This window comes from Lepidochelys kempii, chromosome 10 (genome assembly GCF_965140285.1).
Source record: "Lepidochelys kempii isolate rLepKem1 chromosome 10, rLepKem1.hap1, whole genome shotgun sequence".
In the NCBI taxonomy this organism is placed as follows: Eukaryota; Metazoa; Chordata; order Testudines; family Cheloniidae; genus Lepidochelys; species Lepidochelys kempii.
The window spans coordinates 69,251,262-69,271,302 of NC_136389.1; the positions used below are offsets into that span (position 1 = coordinate 69,251,262).

Consider the following 20,041-nt stretch of genomic DNA (forward strand, 5'->3'; position numbering starts at 1 on the left):
GAAGTAGGAAGAGAAAGAAATAGTAAAAAAAAAAGTTTAGAATTAGACACACAATGGGACTACACATGCGTGTAAGGTTACTCACACACATTAGTGTTTGCAGGATCAGGGCCTTATAAGTAACTGTGATTTGGATGGCTGTTTCGAAAAGCTGGGGAACAATTGTAAACTGGATATTAGGTCTGGCTCCTGTCTGATCAAAGACCTCATCACATGATCGGTAAACATGGGCCAGAAGATAAAGAGGTGCATCCTAAATGACTAACAGCAGACTGAATACTCTTACTGAGTCAATATTTGCCTGAATTAATGAATTTTATGTAGCTACAAATTAATAATAGAAGAAAATATTCTTGGAGTACATGAGAGGATATGGGTAGGATACTGGTTTCATGATTCCAAAGCACAAATGTAATTCCTGTTGCTTAGCCCTATAACCATGGGGCTAAGTTGCAGCTTGGAGCATTGTGGAGCACTGGGAGAAGCTGGTATGACAGTGCCTTAAAGGAAACACGCAGGGGTTTTGCTATACTGAAAGGAATGCTGGAACCTGCTCTTCCTCCTTGCTGAGCAGCCTCCTGTCCTATCACTCTGTTGCCATGCTGACATTTGCCCCTTGTTTGGACAGTGCTACCACCACAGCTAGAGTCTCCCTGTTGTGCTTCTCAATGCGAGTAGCCAAATTAGAGCTGCCGCCTCTGTAGATCAGCAGGGGTGCTAGTGTTTCTTCACCCCTCCGTAGGACCCATGTAAGGCCAGCCATAATATTGCCTAAAGTAAGTAAGCAACTGTTACATTTATACCACCACTACTATGACACTTCCAAAGCACCCTCAGATTGAAGGCTCTCAAGCAGCTTCACACACTTGAATTGATTAGATTTAATAATTATATTGAATTAGGATGTGTGTCACTTTGTGTGTTCAAAACATTATGCACATACAAATTAATCAGACAGGCTGGTCTTGGGCTTGATTTGACCTTCAAACCTTTTGGTTTGTTTGTGTTTTTGCATAATTTATTCTCAGCATACAAATTGGAAACAGGAAACAAATGCGACAGTGTGCTTGTCCCCCTCAAAGTCACATTGATGGACCTTTCACCACATTATATCTACTTAATGTTGCTATTACAACTATTCATTTCTCTTACAGGGACACCAAGAGGCCACATTCAGGATCAGGCTCCCTTGTGCAGGTGGCTCCTGTTAATCACTTTCTTGCATGTTATTTGGCAAACAAACATCAGAACAGTCACAGAAACTTACCAGAAGTTTGAAAATTGTGAAATAACTCCCACCTCCTCAGCCCCCCCCAGATCTAACGTTTACTCATGTATTTAGAATTAACTAGTTGATCACTGATTAATTCTCACATAGCTGGCTAACTCCATAACTAAATTCCTGCTCGTCTTCAACCTATTTTTAGTATTACTGGTTTGTTGGGGAAAAAAACAAAAAAAAAAATGACCCCACAGAGCCAAGTTTCCAGTCTACTTTTGAAGGCTTCTTTCCAGAAGCTTTGATTTAAATAATCAAATTTTAAGAGACAACGGCTTACACTCCAGTGGTTAAGATGGTCTGAGGCTCTCTGGAAAAGCGTACAATATAGCACACTAGTACAGCTATGATTTAATGACTTACTTGTTAATTACAGGCATTGCAGATTGCAAATTGATGCTAGATACAAAAGCAAGCACACTGGAAATGTCTAATCAGCATATGACAGTACATCTCAGATTTTTAAACGAGGTGACAAAATGGGCCAAAATCTTGAGGTCTGAGACGGGATAAGAGTATTGAAGGAATAGAGAATTGTGTACCTCATTCTGCAAATGAAGGAACGCCTTGATCCCATGCACATCCTCATTGAGGACTGCTGACCTTCCTTCTTTACTGTTCCGGTCTTCAAGTCCAAAATTCGCCCTAGAAAAACCAAGGAGAGCAATTCATGATTTTGCCTTTTGCTTGCTAAGAACTGACACAAATTAATTTTACATGGGCCCCAAAATCGCCACCCGATAGGTAAAAAATTCTGGAAATTATTAACACAATGTGAAAATGAACCAGCGATCTGGATAAGAAATGCTTCATATAGCATTAAGCAAGACCCTCTTCCCTCTAAGTTTTTTCAATGAGAACAGTAGCTTTCACTAATACAGGCTATATAATTTTAATAGAGAGGCTATTTTTTTAAAATCAACATTTTTTTTTGGTATAGTGTAGCAACAAACCTAGTTAGCGTAAAATAAGATGCAGCTCAGTTGGCATTAAAATGAATGGAAAACCTAGAATATAAAAAACTCTCCCCATAAATACACAATGACTTAGTTTGGAAATAAATTTATTCCCACAAATTAAGCCCTGAAATTACTGTCAGATATTTAGATTCACAGAATAATTTTATTCCCATGGGGAACAGGAATTAATTGAAGACATGCACATCCTTGAATGGGAGTAAAATCTTTACAAAACATTTTAAAATTGAATATTTTAAAAACAGAACTAAGTAGCAAAGAGAATTCCCTTTTGACTATCAAAGGTTTTTGGTGCTGTAGGAATGTTATTCTTACTAACCAAGGGCTGGACTGTGCCTTCACAGCCTTGAGCAAGGGGTGGTACATAAACCACACTAGCCCAGATGTACTCCTGGGAGGCATTGTTATTTGGAGACACCCCTCTAAGGCACAATTTCCTCTCAGTTCCTGCGGTGGTCACAGGGTGCAGGTCTGTGCTACCAGCAAGTTATGACACCATCTCCCCCAGCTCAGCTGTGCTGGCCAATGTGCTAGAGGGATTGGCAAAGGCTCAACCACTCTCCACAGTCCAGGTAGCTTGCAGAGGGATATAAGTGGGGATAGTCTCTCACTTCTCCATTCTTTCTGCACTGGCCTATTTTCCTAGGGCCCCCCCAAAATTAATAACTAAAGTTTAGAGGGGAAAAAATCATTATACAAGAGTCAAGTTGATTCACAGATGAAAAAACAATACATGAGAGTGCAGATAATTAATTTTAGATACTGTAGAGAACATGTGAATACGAGAACAATTTCCCATCCATTTCATCAGACAAATCAAGTTAAGCAACTTTAGGATTTTTTTGCCTTCATAGCAAAACACTTCCCTGTACACGAAAAGGAGGAGAAAAGTTGCTTTCAAGGAAAAGAATATTTTTTAAACTGAAATAGCCAATATAAATTCCTGCAGTGAAGCTTTTCGTAAAAACCAGGAATAAAAATGTTTTTCAAAAAAGTAATAGAAATATTTCTGCTTTTATCACTAAGCAGCATACCAAAAATATATAAGCACCCTCTACAGTACTGTTAGATAGCTACTAACTTTAAAATTGCCCATATGTGTTCCTTTGGCACTGAACGCTTTGACAAAGCATGCTACCTGAAAGTCACAATTTTAAGAGTAGCGTTTCACTTTGTAATGTCTTAAGAAGATGTGTCAGATAATATTTAATGGGCCATATAGTGCCCTGACTTACATCCCATGTAACCTCAGTGACACGCATGGGGAGTGAGTCAGAAAATTATTTTGAGCAATAGATATTATGACATAGCTCTCAAACAGTTTGTTTCAATTGTCACTCAAATGTTTATTAGCTTTTGCGTAGTTGGAACAATGTTTATTGTTACAGTTTATGAATAAATATATAATATTAAAATAAAGGGGAAGGGGGTGTTAATACTAATTAAACAGATAAAAGGCCAAGTTTTCCGCTGCGCTTCAACTAGTTTCCAGCATTGTGCTCATAAATATAGACTCTCTGGGGGCAAGAACTGTCTCCTACAGGACTGGGTCCTCTAGGGACTGCTGTAATACAAATAAAATAATCATCATTATAGCGATGTTAGAGCTGCAGAGTATGCATGACTGTAAACTGGGCAGATGCCTCCCTACCCAGCCTGCACATACCAATGTGTTTGTACACACAAGCAGTGGTGCAGGAACATCTGTGGACACAAGTTTAGAGGCTAGTTTTAAAAACATGAACCATGTAGCATTTGGAGCCCCCCGTGTACTATATATGTTGACAGTACTACACAGACACCATTAGTACAATTATAAGAGGGAGGTCCTGATTTCTAATGGTGCCAATTATGATACATGCATCTCAGATTGCCACTGATGTAAACCTAAGACTGTAAAAGAGGCTGGAAGATAGAATGATGTGTGTAGCAAAATGTATTTTTCAAGGGCACTAGAGGAAATAAAAACAGGCTTTCAGCCTTTATCTGCACTCCTAATGAGGTCTGGAAAGCCACAAAATGCTGATCTAATGCTGTATCACAATGTCTGTCATGATATTTTATCAGTGTGATGACACAGGACTGCATCAACACAACATCACCAGGTACCAATGCCACATTACAGCCTCATCCCCTTCTCTCTCACCACTCCATTCCTGACTACGTGGATTGCTCCATTCCTAACTTCATTGGGTTAAGAAATGAGGGTCCTGGCATTTTTTACATTGTTGGATCCAGTTGCTCGGCACTCCCCACTTCGTCTGGCACACACTTATCAGGCAGCTTGGATAGATCACCAGTCACTGTTGCTACACCTGGGAGCAAGTACCTATCAGAAGTATGAATCTCTCATAGTCACATGTAGGACTCTGAAGATCTGCTCATGGCTCGAGGATCAGTGACACAGACGGACATCTGCTTTATCATCTCCAGAACTACAGTTTGCTACAGCTGCTCAAGTGGTGGACCCTGGAGTATGCCAAATTACAATCAAGCACAGAGCAAATAAATCACAGCTGCATGCCATATGAGCAGCTAAGATCTATATCCTGATGATAATTCTGTCATAAGATCATAAAATATTCATCCCTCTGTGTGCTTCTGCATCCGTTACACTAATACCATTTCGCTGGTGATATATGTTCATTTAAAATCTCTCCACAGGAAACACATGTGCAAAACACATTTGATTCTGATGCCAGCAACAATATTCTGATTAATAAGAACATTTTGTGGAATAGTAATACAAATTACTGTAATATAATACTATACACATTATGTGCATCTTCTTTTTTTCTAGTATATTCCATAGATCAGTCCTAAGAGAAAAGGTCCAAAACAGGTAACACATCAACATTACCATCTGAATTACTGATCAGCTTTGGCAGTAAACTGATTATTTTGTGCGTAGTTTATTTTAGTTTTAAACTAAATCCTTCCCCTGCTCCAGATTTAGCAAGCACAGTGCCCACTTCCCAGCCACAACACTGCTCTGAATGACACTTGGGCCTCATCATCATTCTAGTATCTGCAGAGCTTAAATTATACTGTAGTTTGCTTTGCAGAGGAAGAATGAATGAAAAATTGAGCAGAATACCGAAAGGTGAACCACAATACAATCCAGGCTCCTGATGTCAGCTACTATTGCTGTTAGATGCTGCCAAAGTCAATAAGCATGATGAAGGACAGGGTTCAGAAGATTAATTATCTGTGTAAAATTAGAAAGAGCCATGCAAGGATCTCACCACTAATAAGAATGGCAAGTAACCAATCCAAAACAGTGATGATACAGGCCACAGACGCTCCTATACTGTGACAAATTTTCAATCAGGTTCTAAAAATGTTCCCATAATGATCACAGGTGCATCTGTATACAAGTACAAAAACCTGACCCTTGCATGTGCAAATGGGTATTTGTGTATGTAGCAGCTCATTTTCCATTTTGATACTCCAATCCTTTTTTCACAACAGAATATCTGAGATGGACCTACACCATAAAGTTCAGACCCAAGTCTGGAGTTTCTCAATGTTCATTGGGTTTCCAAGCTGGGATTTTGGCTCAAGCCTATCTTTATGAAATAGCTGCAGACCTTTCAAAAATTTGGCCCTCTGTGTTTAAAGATTGCATGCAAAATTTTATAAGCAGATAATCAGACACAACCTATGCTTTCTTACTTTTTTCCCATTCTTTCTTTGGTGAATTTGATTCCCCCTAGAGAGAGAGACAAGGTGGTTGAGGTAATATCTTTTATTAGACCAACTTCTGTTTGAGAGACAGATAAGATTCCCACTAGACAGCTAAACCTAATTTCTAATTCCATAGCAAGCTCTTTTCCTCTGTTTGATTCCTCACTCCTACAGTGTCTCTTCCTACAGGCAGTAATTTAAGGACAAAAAAGAATGGTATGGCAGGGTAGACAGTTACAGCTTTACTTCTTCAGGAATCCTCCCTACAGAGCGTCCTTCAAGTCCAGTTTCCTTCCAAATGCCCTTCTTCCCAAAGATAAAATTATCACCATCAGACAACATTATTTTCACAATGACCAACTTAGAGACTGGGGTCTGCTGCATGGCAGTGTAATACCCCTCTTGAGAAACAAAAGACCTCCTGTTCTCTAAGCCTGGAGAGATTTCGTTTGTACAATTGGCAAGGTACATAATGGGGCTTTCTACCTAACTCTGAAACATCAGGGATAGGCTGATGCAAGAGGCAGAATCTTGGACTTCATAGAACAATGGTCGGATCTGGTAGTAAATCTTACATTCCCTTGGACATCATCACTAACAGCAAATATCAAGCTTCACATAGTAGGCCACAGAGTCTCATTTTTAAAGGACAAAGTTAGCATTTTTACAATTAATCTCAGGCCCTTTATTTTCTAAATATTCTTTTTTTTCCCCTGTAAAGATAAAATAAATGACAAAATTAAAAGTTTGGTTTGGCCAACATAACAAAAGACGACTTTGTGCTCCTTGAAAATACTCCACATGCTGCTCAGGGAAGACAAATAGAACACAGGAATAGTGCACCAAAGGAATCCTTAAGAAAACCCACAACATCTTTATTGTGGTATAATAAAAAGGAGCAAACCAGGATAGGGATGCAGGAAAACAAGAGGAAATGATTAACAATGAAAGCAAACTAATGGTCAAGTGACTGATGCTATCTGATGTGGTTCCAAATATAAGCTGACCGCTGAATTTAAGGGTCACTGGACAAAAGACTATTCTACAATGATGCGAGTCATTAGAATTTTAATACTTTCAAAAGGTAACAGAGCCAATCTTACAGATTATGTGCATGGAGAGTAGTTTCAAATAAAACTTCTAGTTGCAACCCTACCATGCTAAACAGCAATGGTCAGAAATGAATTAATTATTATTATATTTGTATTGCAGTAGCACATTTGGCCCCAATCAAGGAGCAGGGCCTCACTGTGCTAGGCACTGTACAAACGATGCTCCCTGATCCAAAGAGTTTACCATCTAAGTAAATTCTTGGGAGAATTTCAAGAGCACGATACAAAATGAAGTGCACATTACAAAGTTATCTCTATTACGGTAGCTCAATCAAAGAACATGAAAGGTTTGGATGGAGACAACGTGATAGAAGAACTGCTTCTGTTCCACTGAAGTCCATGGGGAGCAGGATCAGACCTGTAACATGACAGTTACTCATTCTTGATTTTGAATAAGTGATCAATTAAGTTCCAGAAAGCTGAATTTGGGAGCATTGATGAGCAATCAGAACAGAACATTTTCTTTTAGTTGACTATATGCTAGTATGGAGAAATGTGACAGACATCAGAATTTAGATTTTAGCAATTTTAATTTGACTTTTGGTTACTTAATCCAAACTGTATTGAGGATTTCTGATATACACCAGTTAAGTTTATTTCTTCATTGACATATTTCATCGCCAGTTTACTTTTCAATTGTCATTCTATTCACACTCACCGACTAGTATTAAATATTAAAGGCCATATCTCAGCTAGTGGAAATTGCGATAACTCCATTGAAATCAACAGAGCTGTGATGATTTACACCAGTGGATCATATGGCCTGAAATGCATAAATACAATGTTTCAAACGGGTAGATCAAATGGTCTAAATCTGATTGATTCAGCTATAGCTGAATCAATCATCGGATATTAAGAAGCTAATTCTGACTCATCATCATCATTTTACTGCATTAATACAAAAATCAAAAGGAAAAAAAATGGGTGTTTACAAGTTACGCTCTTAAAATCATTCGTAAAGACCACCACACAGTTAAGACAGCTCGGCCAGGGCTTTAAGCTATATTAAGTTACTACAACAGGATATATTTACATCTTCCCCATGGATCCTCGGTTTTTCCAAATTGGCTTAAGAGTAATATATTCCTAACCTAAGTGGGAAGAAAAACAAACAAAAAAAAAAGCTCCCTCTTGAGCTGGTGTCCCCTTTTCTCTCTTTAATCTGTGACAAAACTACATGAATTCTTGATTATGTTTAAAATACATGGGCCGGGGGAACTGGGGGGGGGGCATGAAAAACACATTCAACACACACTACAATATGACAAGCTGAAGAGATAGAGAGAGCGCGCTAACCTTTTATGTTTGACTTCCTCACTGCAAACTTCTGCCACACACAACTTCTGCAAGATGAGAGTGGCATTCTTTGAAATATCCACTTTCCATTGATTCAGACATACCATGCACATGATATAGAGCTGCTAGTATTCTGTGCCTCACGTAATTGATATATCATGCAGAACAGATGGGCTTGATGGCTTTTGCATATTTAAATATTTATTTTGTATTATTATTTCTAGGAAACATTCACATTTTAAATTCAGAGAAAAAAAGAGGTTCTGGGTAGTACAATAGGTGCCGGTTCAAATTCTAGTTTAGATTATGAGTAAAATGAGTTTGATGGGACAGCCTCATCCCATGCTTGCATTTGGCCACCATAACCAGCATGAATACAATCCCTACTTCAGAAAAGACTCGAAATTGAACAGTGAAGGTGGTGAGGTGAGAGAGGGATGGGTTGATTCGGGTCAGCCCTGAAGTGTACTGGCAGAGGGGGAAGGAGGGTAGAACTTGACTGGCATAATGCCTGACTCCTGCCAATGCTATTAGTTTCTCATTTTCCCGAGAATTAAATGAGTACACAAATGAAAAAAGAAGATGAAAAATTATAGCTAGTGAAAAGTGTTAGATGAAAGGACCATAGCATTGTGTGTATAATATAAAAATGCTCATCCCAATAAATACAAATGCAAAATGAATCAACTTTCTTCAGATTTCTTGTAACAAATCCGTGACCACGAATGACTGCACAGTTGTCAAAGTACTGCAAGCCATGGCAACTCAGAACCACATGGGGGCAGCACAGATAGAGCTCAGATCCTTCTGCTTCAAAATCAGAGGTTCCTACTACATAAGTGAGACACTTCTTCAGCTGTGAGCAGTATAGGGCCTATGAAACAGCTTAACGGTTCTAGTTCTGTCCAGCAGACAGCAGTAACAGCACACAGTACATTACAAAATCATAAGTTCTCATTACACAGTGAGTTTCTATGACTGCAGATAATAGTTCCCAATAGCCTAACACATTATGATTTACAAAGAGTCCTGATGAATTATAGCCATCTCTGTACACACATAGCACAAGTAAGAAATACACATGCTCATTACTTGATACATAAAGAATACAGGCTGTACTGTTGATTTAAATTTCTTCACAACTATAGATATGATATCTTAATGAATGAGTGGAGCAACTATAACCTGTTAGCTCCAAATAAGTGAAAAGAAATCTCACCTTATCAAACATCCACGCTATTAAATATGCTATTTAGAATGAGCATATACTCTGTACCAGTGTTTTTCAAACTGTGGGTCGTGACCCAGCACTGGGTCGTGGAATGTAAGGCACTGGGTCACAGCGGCTCTGGTCAGCACCGCCGACCGGGCCGTTAAAAGTCCCGTCATTGGTGCTGCCTGGCTAAGGCAGGCTAGTCCCTACCTGTTCCAACACTGCACTATGTCCCAGAAGCCGCCAGCAGCAGGTCTGGCTCCTGGGGGGCCCACGGAAGAGCTGCCTCTGCACCCCAGCTGCGCTACTGATCTGGAGCTGCCGGAGGTAAGCCTGCGCCCCAACCCTCTGCCCCAGCCCCGAGCCCCCCCTCAAACCCAGAGCCCCTTCCTGCACCCCAAACCCCTCATCCCCAGCCCCACCCCAGAGCCCTGACTCCCTCCTGCACCCCAACCCCCTGCCCCAGTCCTGAGCCCCCTCCCACACTCTGAATCCCTCATTCCCGGCCCCACCCCAAGCCCTCACTCCTGCGTCCCAACCCTCTGCCCCAGCCCTGAGCCCCTCCCACACCCCAAATCCCTCTGCCTCAGCTCCGTTGGGTCATGGGCATCAACAATTTTCTTTAACTGAGTCGCCAGAGAAAAAAGTTTGAAAACCACTGTTCTATACTGCACATTTTTCCTCTGTACTAATTAAAAATTCCTCAACTATCTATCACTACATGATGGACAATGTAAATGCAAGCCAGCAAAAGCTGGTTTTCTTCACTGGCTCAGTCCTCAGTGGAATTATTTTAAGCTCTGTATTGCTGTTAATGTTTACTGCATTTAACTGTGACAGATGTTGTATAAAAATTAATGTCATGCTATGACATTCTTACAACAGAATGAAGTGTGGATTCATATCAACACCAATTAAAAGCAAAAAAAAATAAAAAGTAATATGACTGAAATGTAGCGGTTTTTGTAAATTTTTCTTTCTTCTATTGGCAAGAGGAAGAGCTGAGCTGTGGTAAGGGAACTGTGAGGATTTTTTTAAGTGAAGTAAAACAGCCCATATTGCAGATGTTTTCCTCATTTAACTTCTTACAAAGCTCATAAGGCCAAAAGGTCTCCATTATGTCTGCCCTCATATTTGACTAATCAGTCTGCATCACGTAATTCTCCACAGTGTGGGGCAAACGTGCATCATCACAATGAAATTAAAAAGGAAACTATGTGGGCTTTTTGAGTCTTGCAACTGCGTTATTTTTAAAAGGCTAGTTTTACTTATCACACGTGAGCTTTGCTGCAGATAAAGCCTGTCAAAACTGAAAAGGCAACAAGTAAATGATTCAAATCACATGTTTAAAGCTAATTAGGTTACAAAATAACAAAAAGGAGAATAAAGATCTTTTAAGGGCAATTCTGCATTAATGTATACTCAAAACTCCCACTTATGTAATGATCATATCATTTATGTAGGAAGAACAAAAGCTACGCTAAGCACTATATTGGTGTGACCTTAAATAAGTCATTTAAACTCTCCAACGCTCAGTCCCCCATTTGTAAAAATGGGATAGTAATCCTTCCTTTTCCTTCTCTTTGTCTGTCGTGGCTATTTAACCTATGAACTCTTTGGGTCATGATCTGTAACTTACTAAAGGCTTGTACAGTGCTTAGCAAAAGATCTCCTGACCTCAGTATATATCTCTAGGTCAGTGGTGGGCAGACTGTGGCCCACCAGGGTAATCTGCTGGCGGGCCGCGAGACAGTTTGTTTACATAGACCGTCTGCAGGCATGGCTGCCCGCAGCTCCCAGTGGCCGGGGTTCGCCGTTCCTGGCCAATGGGAGCTGCGGGAAGCAGCATGGGTCGCAGGGACATGCCGGCCGCCGCTGCCCACAGCTCCCATTGGCCGGGAGCGGCAAACCGCAGCCACTGGGAGCTGTAGGCGGCCGTGCCAATGTAAACAAACTGTCTTGCAGCCCGCCAGCAGATTACCCTGATGGGCAGCGTGCGGCCCGCAGTTTTCCAACCACTGCTCTAGGTCCTACCACAATACAAATAAATAATAATAGGGGTTAATAATTCCATCTCCCTTATACAAAATGAGGTGGGCAGTTGTACTGTGTGTTCTGTTACAGCTTCCAGATGAATTTCAAGGAAAGTCCAAGTAGGAGAAAATTACAACTGCCCAGCCTGTAGGTGAGCAAGGCATGAATGACTGTAGGTCCACATTAGAGTAGACTTTCCAGAGCTGGAGATGGAACCCAAAACCCAGAGACGGAAACAGCTACTCCAAAATGCTTTCTCAACATGGAATTCCATGCTGGGAGAACACTCCGAAGTAACTTTATAAAAATACTGTAACTCACAGATTAAAACCTAAACCAAAGAACAAGATGTGAACCACACTCAGTTTTATGAACTGCATGGGCATTCCTACACCACCAAAATAAAATAAATAATAATAGTTTAATATGAATGCTACCAACCTCCATTAAAATTATCTGCCTGCTTAAAGATCTCTTGAGAAATACTGCTTCTAAATGAGCTCCAGTTTCCTGATGCTGCTCTTATTAGGTCGTCAAGATCATGTCACAAGTAATTTCCCTGGCTACAGGATTTTCACAGGTTTTAATTCTATTAAATAAAATAAAGTATAATCTGGTACCAGAATTTATCTGTGGTTTCTCTGTCAACATGAGCCAAGTTTAGATTTAACGACCTCTAATGATTTCCAAACTAATTGCTGGGGAACACCAAGCCACAATGAGGGAATGACCACGCTAGGAGGTTCTACTGTACAGTGGCATTCATTTTCCATCAAAAAAATTCAGAACAAGCTAAGTTTGACAGAGCATGCTGTAGAACAGGATGGTGAGAGGAGAATCTGCCATGAATGCTTACTGTTCTTTTAGCTCTGTCTTTGGCAGCTAAGAAGTAATTAGTAGTAATGGAGAGTTTCCACAATGATATGCTACACCGGCTCCATGCATAGAATTCCCTTTAAAGTGCATGCAAAGCAATTGTAGCACCAGGCGCTGCAGCATCAGACCCATAGAGGATGTTATTTCTGTTGTTTCCATTTAACGAACGTAAACTTCAGTATGCCCTTTCTAGTGCAAATCTCTTTTTAAAATGCCTCTGCATTACTGAAGTGTTATTACTCCCACTTTACCTGAAGGTTGATCTTACATGTGGTGAAAGATTGGACAGCTATAGTCAACTTTTCAGATGTGAAGTCTGTGGAAAATTTAATTGGACAGATAAGATAAAATGTTTTGGCCCTGATTCTACTCTCCCTTACACTGTAACTCAACTGATGTCAGTGGAATTACACTGGTGCAAGAGGAGAATCAGGCTCTGTTTTTTGTGTTATTCTTTCCCTATGAAACAGAGTTTTAAAAAAAAGCTTCTAAACTAATCCATAGAAAGTGTAAGGTCACAGTGTCTCCCCCTCAATCTTACTATCTGCCGTTTGTTGTCATAATGTAATGCTTCTAGCATGTGTTTCATTATTGTGAGAGTAGTCTCACTCTGTGCACTACAAGAGAGCTTAGCGGGTGGAATTTAGAAAGGGACTCCATTTCTTATGCAGCTTCTATTGAGCTTAGTTTGAAACAATCTCCCTTAATTAAAACACTGCTTGTTTTTCTAGTCTGCCTCCAGAGAGTTTTTATACTTCACATAGCATCATAGAAAGGTGGGGCTGGAAGGGATCTCGAGAGGTCATCTAATCTAGCCCCCTGAGCTGAGGCAGGACCAAGTACAGCTAAACCATCCCTGGCAGCTGTTTGTCTAACTTGTTCTTAAAAACCCACCAATCACAGGGATTCTACAACCTCCCTTCAAAGCCTATTCCAGAGTTTAAGTACCCTTATAAGTAGAAAGTGTTTCCTAAAATCTAACCTCAGTCTCCCTTGAAGCAGAGTAAGCTGATTACTTCTCATTTTCCATGTCCACTGATGGTAGGACAACGGATAACGTCCTCTTTATAAAAGCCCTTAACATAGTTGAAGACTTATCACATCCCCACTCAGACTTCTTTATTCAAGACTAAACATGCCTAATTCTTTCAACCCTTCCTCCTAGGTCAGGTTTTCTAAACCTTTTATCATTTTTTTTTGCTCTCCTCTGGATGCTCTCTAATTTGTCCACATATTTCTTAAAGTGTGGCATGCAAAACTGGACACAGTACTCCAGATGAGGCCTCACCAATGCCAAGTAGAGCAGTTATATACGATATGCCTGTTAATACACCCTAAAATGATATTAGCCTTTTTCAAAACTGCATCGCATTATTGGCTCATATTCAATTTGTGATCCACTATAACCCCATTAGATACAACTTCCCAGTTTCACAGCAGATCATTGATAACTACTCTCTGGGTACAGTTTTTCAACCAGTGGTGCACCCACCTTATAGTAATTTCATCTAGACCTCATTTCCCTAGTTTGCCTATGAGGATGCCACATGGAAATGTGTAAAAAGCCATACTTAAATCAAGATATATCATGTCTACAGCTCACTCACCCCCATCCACTAGGCTAGTAACCCTGTTGAAGAAAGAATAAGATTGGTTTCGCATGATTTCTCCTTGATAAATCCATGTTGGCTACTATTTATCATGCTATTATCCAACAGGAACAAAGGAAAATATATAAATCTCAGAAGCCAGACATTGGGCAACACTGACTTGGCTTACCTGCCTGTGAAGGTACATGAGGGTGACTAAGAACTCTCCCCACCATGTGCCCCCGTGCAGGATCCCATGTAGGAGTTAATGGGTGTTACGTGCCTGCTATTTCAAGACCCCAAGCAGGTATTTGTGGGAGTTTAGGGGAAAGGAAGGGAGTGGATGGAGCCTTGCCTCTGCTATCCCAGCACACCGGCCAGTGGGGAGATAGGTGGTGGCGGGGACCAGCAGCAAATAACTACTCCTCTGGAACAAGAGGAGACTAGGGATGGAAAGGTGCCACACTGAGGCACCATTCCTTCGTGGGGCTGCTCCTGGGTCAGTGCACCAACAAGCCATCCCACACACTGAGCTTGTAGCATAATCAACATTGAGAAGGTACCAAACGGAAGTTAGTTTAAGAGAAAATTCCCCATTCCACAGGAAAGATCTCAAGTTCAACGTTCCACTTTCCCAATATCTGTGGAACACCCCTGGAGAGCAGTGAGCATACAGGGATTACAGAGGATTGAAGGCGAGTTCTGCCATAAGGAGCTGAGAGGAGAACTTTGACTGCTTTATCTGCAATGGGTTAATGAAAAGTGAACTCAGATAGACATTTCTATTAAGTATTCATGAAACATTAGAAGTTTATAAAAAGGAGGAAAAAGATTGCTGAACTATATATGTTTCATCATGCCATGAACACAGTAAAGCAAAACAAAGCAGTCTGAGTAAATATTTAACAGCAAAAGCTGAAATTGATCCTTTTAAACATCTGTGATAACAGACAAATAGATTGCAGTTTCCAAGTGGGAAATTTGCTGTGAATGTTACCAAGAAATAACAACCACATGATTCTTATGTTCACTTTTACATGAATACCTTCAACACCTTCTGAAAAATCATATTAAATACATTTGCTGGACACCTCAAATTATTAAACTGCAATGCGGCTCTCTCTGAGGACTCAGTTAAAGCTACTTCATCTAGCTACCTTTACATCCAAATGTCAGAATTAGCCAAGTGATTTTGAAAATGCAACTTATCATCATCATTTTTCCTTTCAGACTTCTAGCCCAATCGTGATATCATCTTGAACTGAAACCCATAGCAATGGGGATGACCACTACATTTGTGTAGGAGTTATTTAATGAACAGATTTATCCACAGCTAATTTGTTCCAACACGTGGAATTTTATTTTTCCAGCAACAGCCCCAGAGACGAGAGCAACACAAAATTCTCTTCAAACAAATTAATGAGATCAAACAATTCCTTCTTCCATACATTTAAATTACAATCATTTGAAAAGTCAATTATTGTGGGGTCTCTTTTCTCTTGGAGACCAGACTAGCTTCTTCTACATGGCAGTGATCACGTAGAACGTCCTCTTGGGTTACAAGGAAATTAGAAACTTTTCCTTTTTCAGACCTTTAAGTCTTCTTTCCTATACACCCAACACACACACAGCCAAATTCTATCCTCAGTTTCATCTCTGCAAGTTCATGGAGGTCAATGAGGCTACATGGCAGTAACTGAAGGCAGAATTTGGTTTACAGTGTGCGTGTTAGGCAGGACATATGGACAACTTACAGTTTGAGGCACAGAATATTCAAAAGCTTTCTTGTCCTGCTTGTTGCATCCTAGTCTGATCATAAAATTTGAGGCAGGTCTCACCTGTTAACTCTGCTGCTTGGACACCTGGGACAGCAAGCTGCTCTAGCTGAATCAATGCATGAACAGCACCTGAAAATATTTAGGTTTGAGCTTCATTTTTCTAATAGTTTCTGAAGGGATATCAAAGAGCACAGACTTCTTGTTTTATGCTCTTGCCTAACCATACACAATCTGCTGTTCTCATTCATCTGCTTGAGATCATCATGGAAAGTGACAATGCCTCATTTCTCTAGCCTAAACTTGAAAGCCTACCTCTGAGCATAGTGAATCTGGAAGGCACTAACTCTGATACCTGAAACTAAACAAAGATGCAAATTCAAAGGCGATCTGCACCATAGCAACTTTCCTGCTACAAGAACAAATAGTTCACAAAGCCATAGGCAACTTTTTTACTGGAACCGCAGCAATGGCAACTGGCGGGTGTGAATGGAAATTGTTGCTTTTAACATTCCTTTACTTATACAATATGCCACGAGGCTCATAAAACCCACGAGTTTGCTGAAAAACAGGTATCACATGCTGATTTGGTAGTGTCGCTAGAATGAGCCAAATCTCCCCCAGATTTCACACTTATAAATAGGATAGAATGTCTTGCCAGGATTGGACACTTCCACAGCAAAACCAGGCTGAAATATGAATCCTCAGTGTTCACAGTAATCACTTTTGTAATTGCCCTCTGAGAGAATGTGGCCACTGTGCATTCCAACACAGTCCGCATCCTGACCAAGTGGGGATGGCTTAGCGTGTCAACTTCTGCTCTTAAATATCTCAGTTCCCTGGAATAACAGGCTGGAATCCTGGCATGGCTGGCTCATCCCTTCATCTTTCCAAAGAAGATAAACTGAGTACCTACACGCATAGGGGTGTTTTGAATGAGAATTTAAGAGTTGAGGTTCTGACTGCTCTGCTTGGACATGAAAGAGTTCATGAAACTTTTCATAAGGGGAGTGTTTTTCTTTATGTAAGTTTCCCCTTCTCCTCCTCTTGGGTAGCCTGCAATTAACCGTTTAGCTGCCAGCATCCACTGCAGAGGTGGCTGCAGTTCACTGTTATTGTATAAAAATAGTTTATGAAGAATGATGGCTTTACTTTCAGGTAAAAAGCATTATGTAAATGTAAACTACTGTAACTTCCATTTTGCGATTAGTTACTGACAAAGTCTAGCTCTCCCTATCTGCCTGCTGGCCAATACTGTCATTAGGTCAGGCCAGCCACCCTGTGATAAGGATCTATGATCCAAGTAGAGAGATCTGGATTTGATTCAACTCTCCATCACTTCCCAGGCTGCAAAGCCTGAGAACCTTTCAAAGGTACATGGAGCCTCAGAGTTTCACAGTATACATAAAACAGTCACAGGATCGAAAAAGGAAATAAACCATTGTCCCTAGAAACAAGATTACAAGCTGCCAGCATTATACCACCTCTCTGGTACGGAACCAGCCCTGATAAACATGTACTCCACGGTACCAAATGCTACAGAAGAGATTCCCAAAGCAGCTTCAATACCGCTTTTGATTTAGCTGATTGTCTTACAATCTCTACAATAGCATGTTTATCTGACCAGAACAGAACTTGGTTCCTTTAAGGCGTTTCCCTAACATCAATGTGACACTTAAAAGCAGAAGGAAATCTAGAAAAGCCTTATCTTTGGCCACACCAGATAAAACCCAAAAGGGAGTCCATCTCTGGAGCCACTTCTAATTCCCATAACATTCAAAGAAGACATTCAAGGGCACCCACCATGTTGTACTTTCTAGTAGAAAACTTTTTGCTTCCTCTGAATTTTAAGCATTGGGGTTTCTTTTTAGCAGGCTAGTTTGTATTGCCAAAGAATCTGAGCCAATTCTAAACTGTCACTGGACCAAGAGAAGATCCCTTCCAGTTATGGTAGGAAACATCCTGTAAATTAAACTTTTTAAATTTTGTTTTCAGCGGATGTGTTCACTGACTTTCATTTTCATTCATGGATCATTATTTTTTATTACTATTGGCATGGTACCATGAGAGGGTAAACAAAATGGGATTTTCCAGCATGAACAAACAGCTTTCAAACAGCTTCAAGGGGGTCTCCAAATGTACTTCCCCACTTTGCCACAGGCAACTGAATAGGTGTCTCACCCAACTCTCCTTTAAGTAAGCAGGAATCTCTCCATTGACATCAGTGGAATTGGATCAAGTCAGAGTCTACAAACAGGAACATGCACAACATCCACATTCACACATTGTTGTTTGGGGAAAGGAAGATAGGTGTACAAAGCCAGAAGACAGAGCAGGAAAGATGACACTAAGTAGAAAAAGGAGCTGACAGAAAGTCCTGACACAAGTTTTCAGAAAAAAAGTATTTGATCTAAAGGAGAATATGTAGCATTGTTGTAGCCATGACGGTCCCCAGATATTTAGAGAGACAAGGTGGGTGAGGTAACATAACTGAAAGCTTAAACTTAAAATCTAAATAATGGCAAAATCAACAGAAGAATACTGTTTGCCAGGAGGCCAACAGAGAGGAGGTAAGGTAAAGTTTAAACTTTACAGAAGTTGATCTAATAAAAGATATTACCTCACTCACCTTTTCTCTCTAAAAGGGAATACTTATTCCTGAATTTCTCTCTCAGATGGTGTTATTTATGGTTATTTATTTATTTATTTCTCTCTCAGATGGTGTTATGTTGAGCACTGACCATGTGTTCAGTACCGTACAAAACATCTTCCCTACCACCTCTCTGTTGGCCTTCTAGCAAACAGTATTCTTCTGTTGATTTTGCCACTATTTAGCTTTTTTATTTTCACAATCTGACTCTGTCTACAACACCAGGACTGCCTACAGATGCACACGCAAGCCAGGTAACAGAATCATATTCAATTTCATGTCCAGTTGAAAAGGAATGCTTCTATTGAAGCCATCATCATATGGTAAACTTGCCATTTCAGAATCTGTAAGGCAGGTTCCCCAAGCCATACGTCTATCCCCCAAATAAACTTCCACAATACTAAAGAAATATTTTTGTGAAAAGCTGTCATAGAGAATATTTTCTTTAATTCTATAAAGGCACCTATCAGGTCACCTATAGCTAAAGAGTCTGTCATTGTTTTCGTTATGAAGCCCTACTTCTGGTTATAAAATTTAGCTATAAAAATTTGTGCCAAGATTAAACTTGGCACATGAGTTCTCTGAGCAAAAGTTAGCAACCAAATTCACTTAATCACTGTTAAATCATGAGTGCAAAAGTTTCTGGTTTTGATATTTTGTTTTCCTGCAACTCAAATCAATGATTCATAAAACGAAATATTTTAAACCATGAGCTTGATTTTGATACAACTCCACTGACCTTCACAAAGTTCTATTCCTGATTTACACTAATGAGAGATCAGAGTTAGCCTCATTCTGAAAGAATGGGGCCTACTCAGTTTTGGTGTATTCTCCCACCCACCTACCACCTTTTAAATAAAAACATTATATCAGCCTAATATTTAATTCCAGTTTCTGGATATCTGGATAGTATCATTTTTCTCTGTAGAACTGATATGTGCAAGATTGGATACACATCTGGTGTATGCAACCAGTTCAGGTGCTCACGATGGGAGTACACTCAATTTTATAGGTGTAGTTTTGAACACAAATATGGGAGAGACGGTCTTTTAGACAGGCTGTAAATTTAGCCCTAAAACAATTAAGTAGGATCTCAGACTGCCCTTGATTCACTTTGATATCACCTGGTAGTTTATGCTAATCTGATGCTGCAACAAACGGAGCTGCAAGTGTTGACGGGGAGGAGAATTCTTCCTTTAGTTTTTCTTGGAAAAGATGTTACTGAACATGAACAATAGCTACTTTGCATCTCAACTTTGCTATATACCAAACTGAGTGCTGATAAGTGAGTTACTTGGATTGAAAAGCATCATTCAAAACCTCCTTTTAAGTTAAAAGCAAGTGGAGTTTATATTAAAGTCTTGGCAGAACATTGGCACCCAGTGTATTTAAAAGTCTTGAATATTTTATAAAGGGGAACTGCCTCTTTTATGAAACATAATGCACAGCTCAGGATCTGATCTCCTAAAGTTAAAAAAAAAAAAAACTTTAAGCACACAAATTTTATTTTTCAAAAACAAAATGCCATTATTAGTATTTTTCTGATTTTCTCT

The 20,041-nt window shown here is 39.9% G+C and overlaps 1 protein-coding gene across 4 annotated transcripts in view; it reads right to left on the reverse strand.

Annotated features, from left to right (window-relative positions):
• The window catches only part of ARNT2 (aryl hydrocarbon receptor nuclear translocator 2), a 132,920-nt gene that overhangs the window by 55,503 nt on the left and 57,376 nt on the right, over positions 1 to 20,041 (reverse strand). For all 4 annotated transcript variants that reach the window (XM_073304107.2, XM_073304108.2, XM_073304110.1 and 1 more), the window contains exon 6: positions 1,822 to 1,924. In XM_073304107.2, the coding sequence (XP_073160208.1) occupies positions 1,822 to 1,924 (103 nt within the window). The remainder of the gene's footprint in view (positions 1 to 1,821; positions 1,925 to 20,041) is intronic.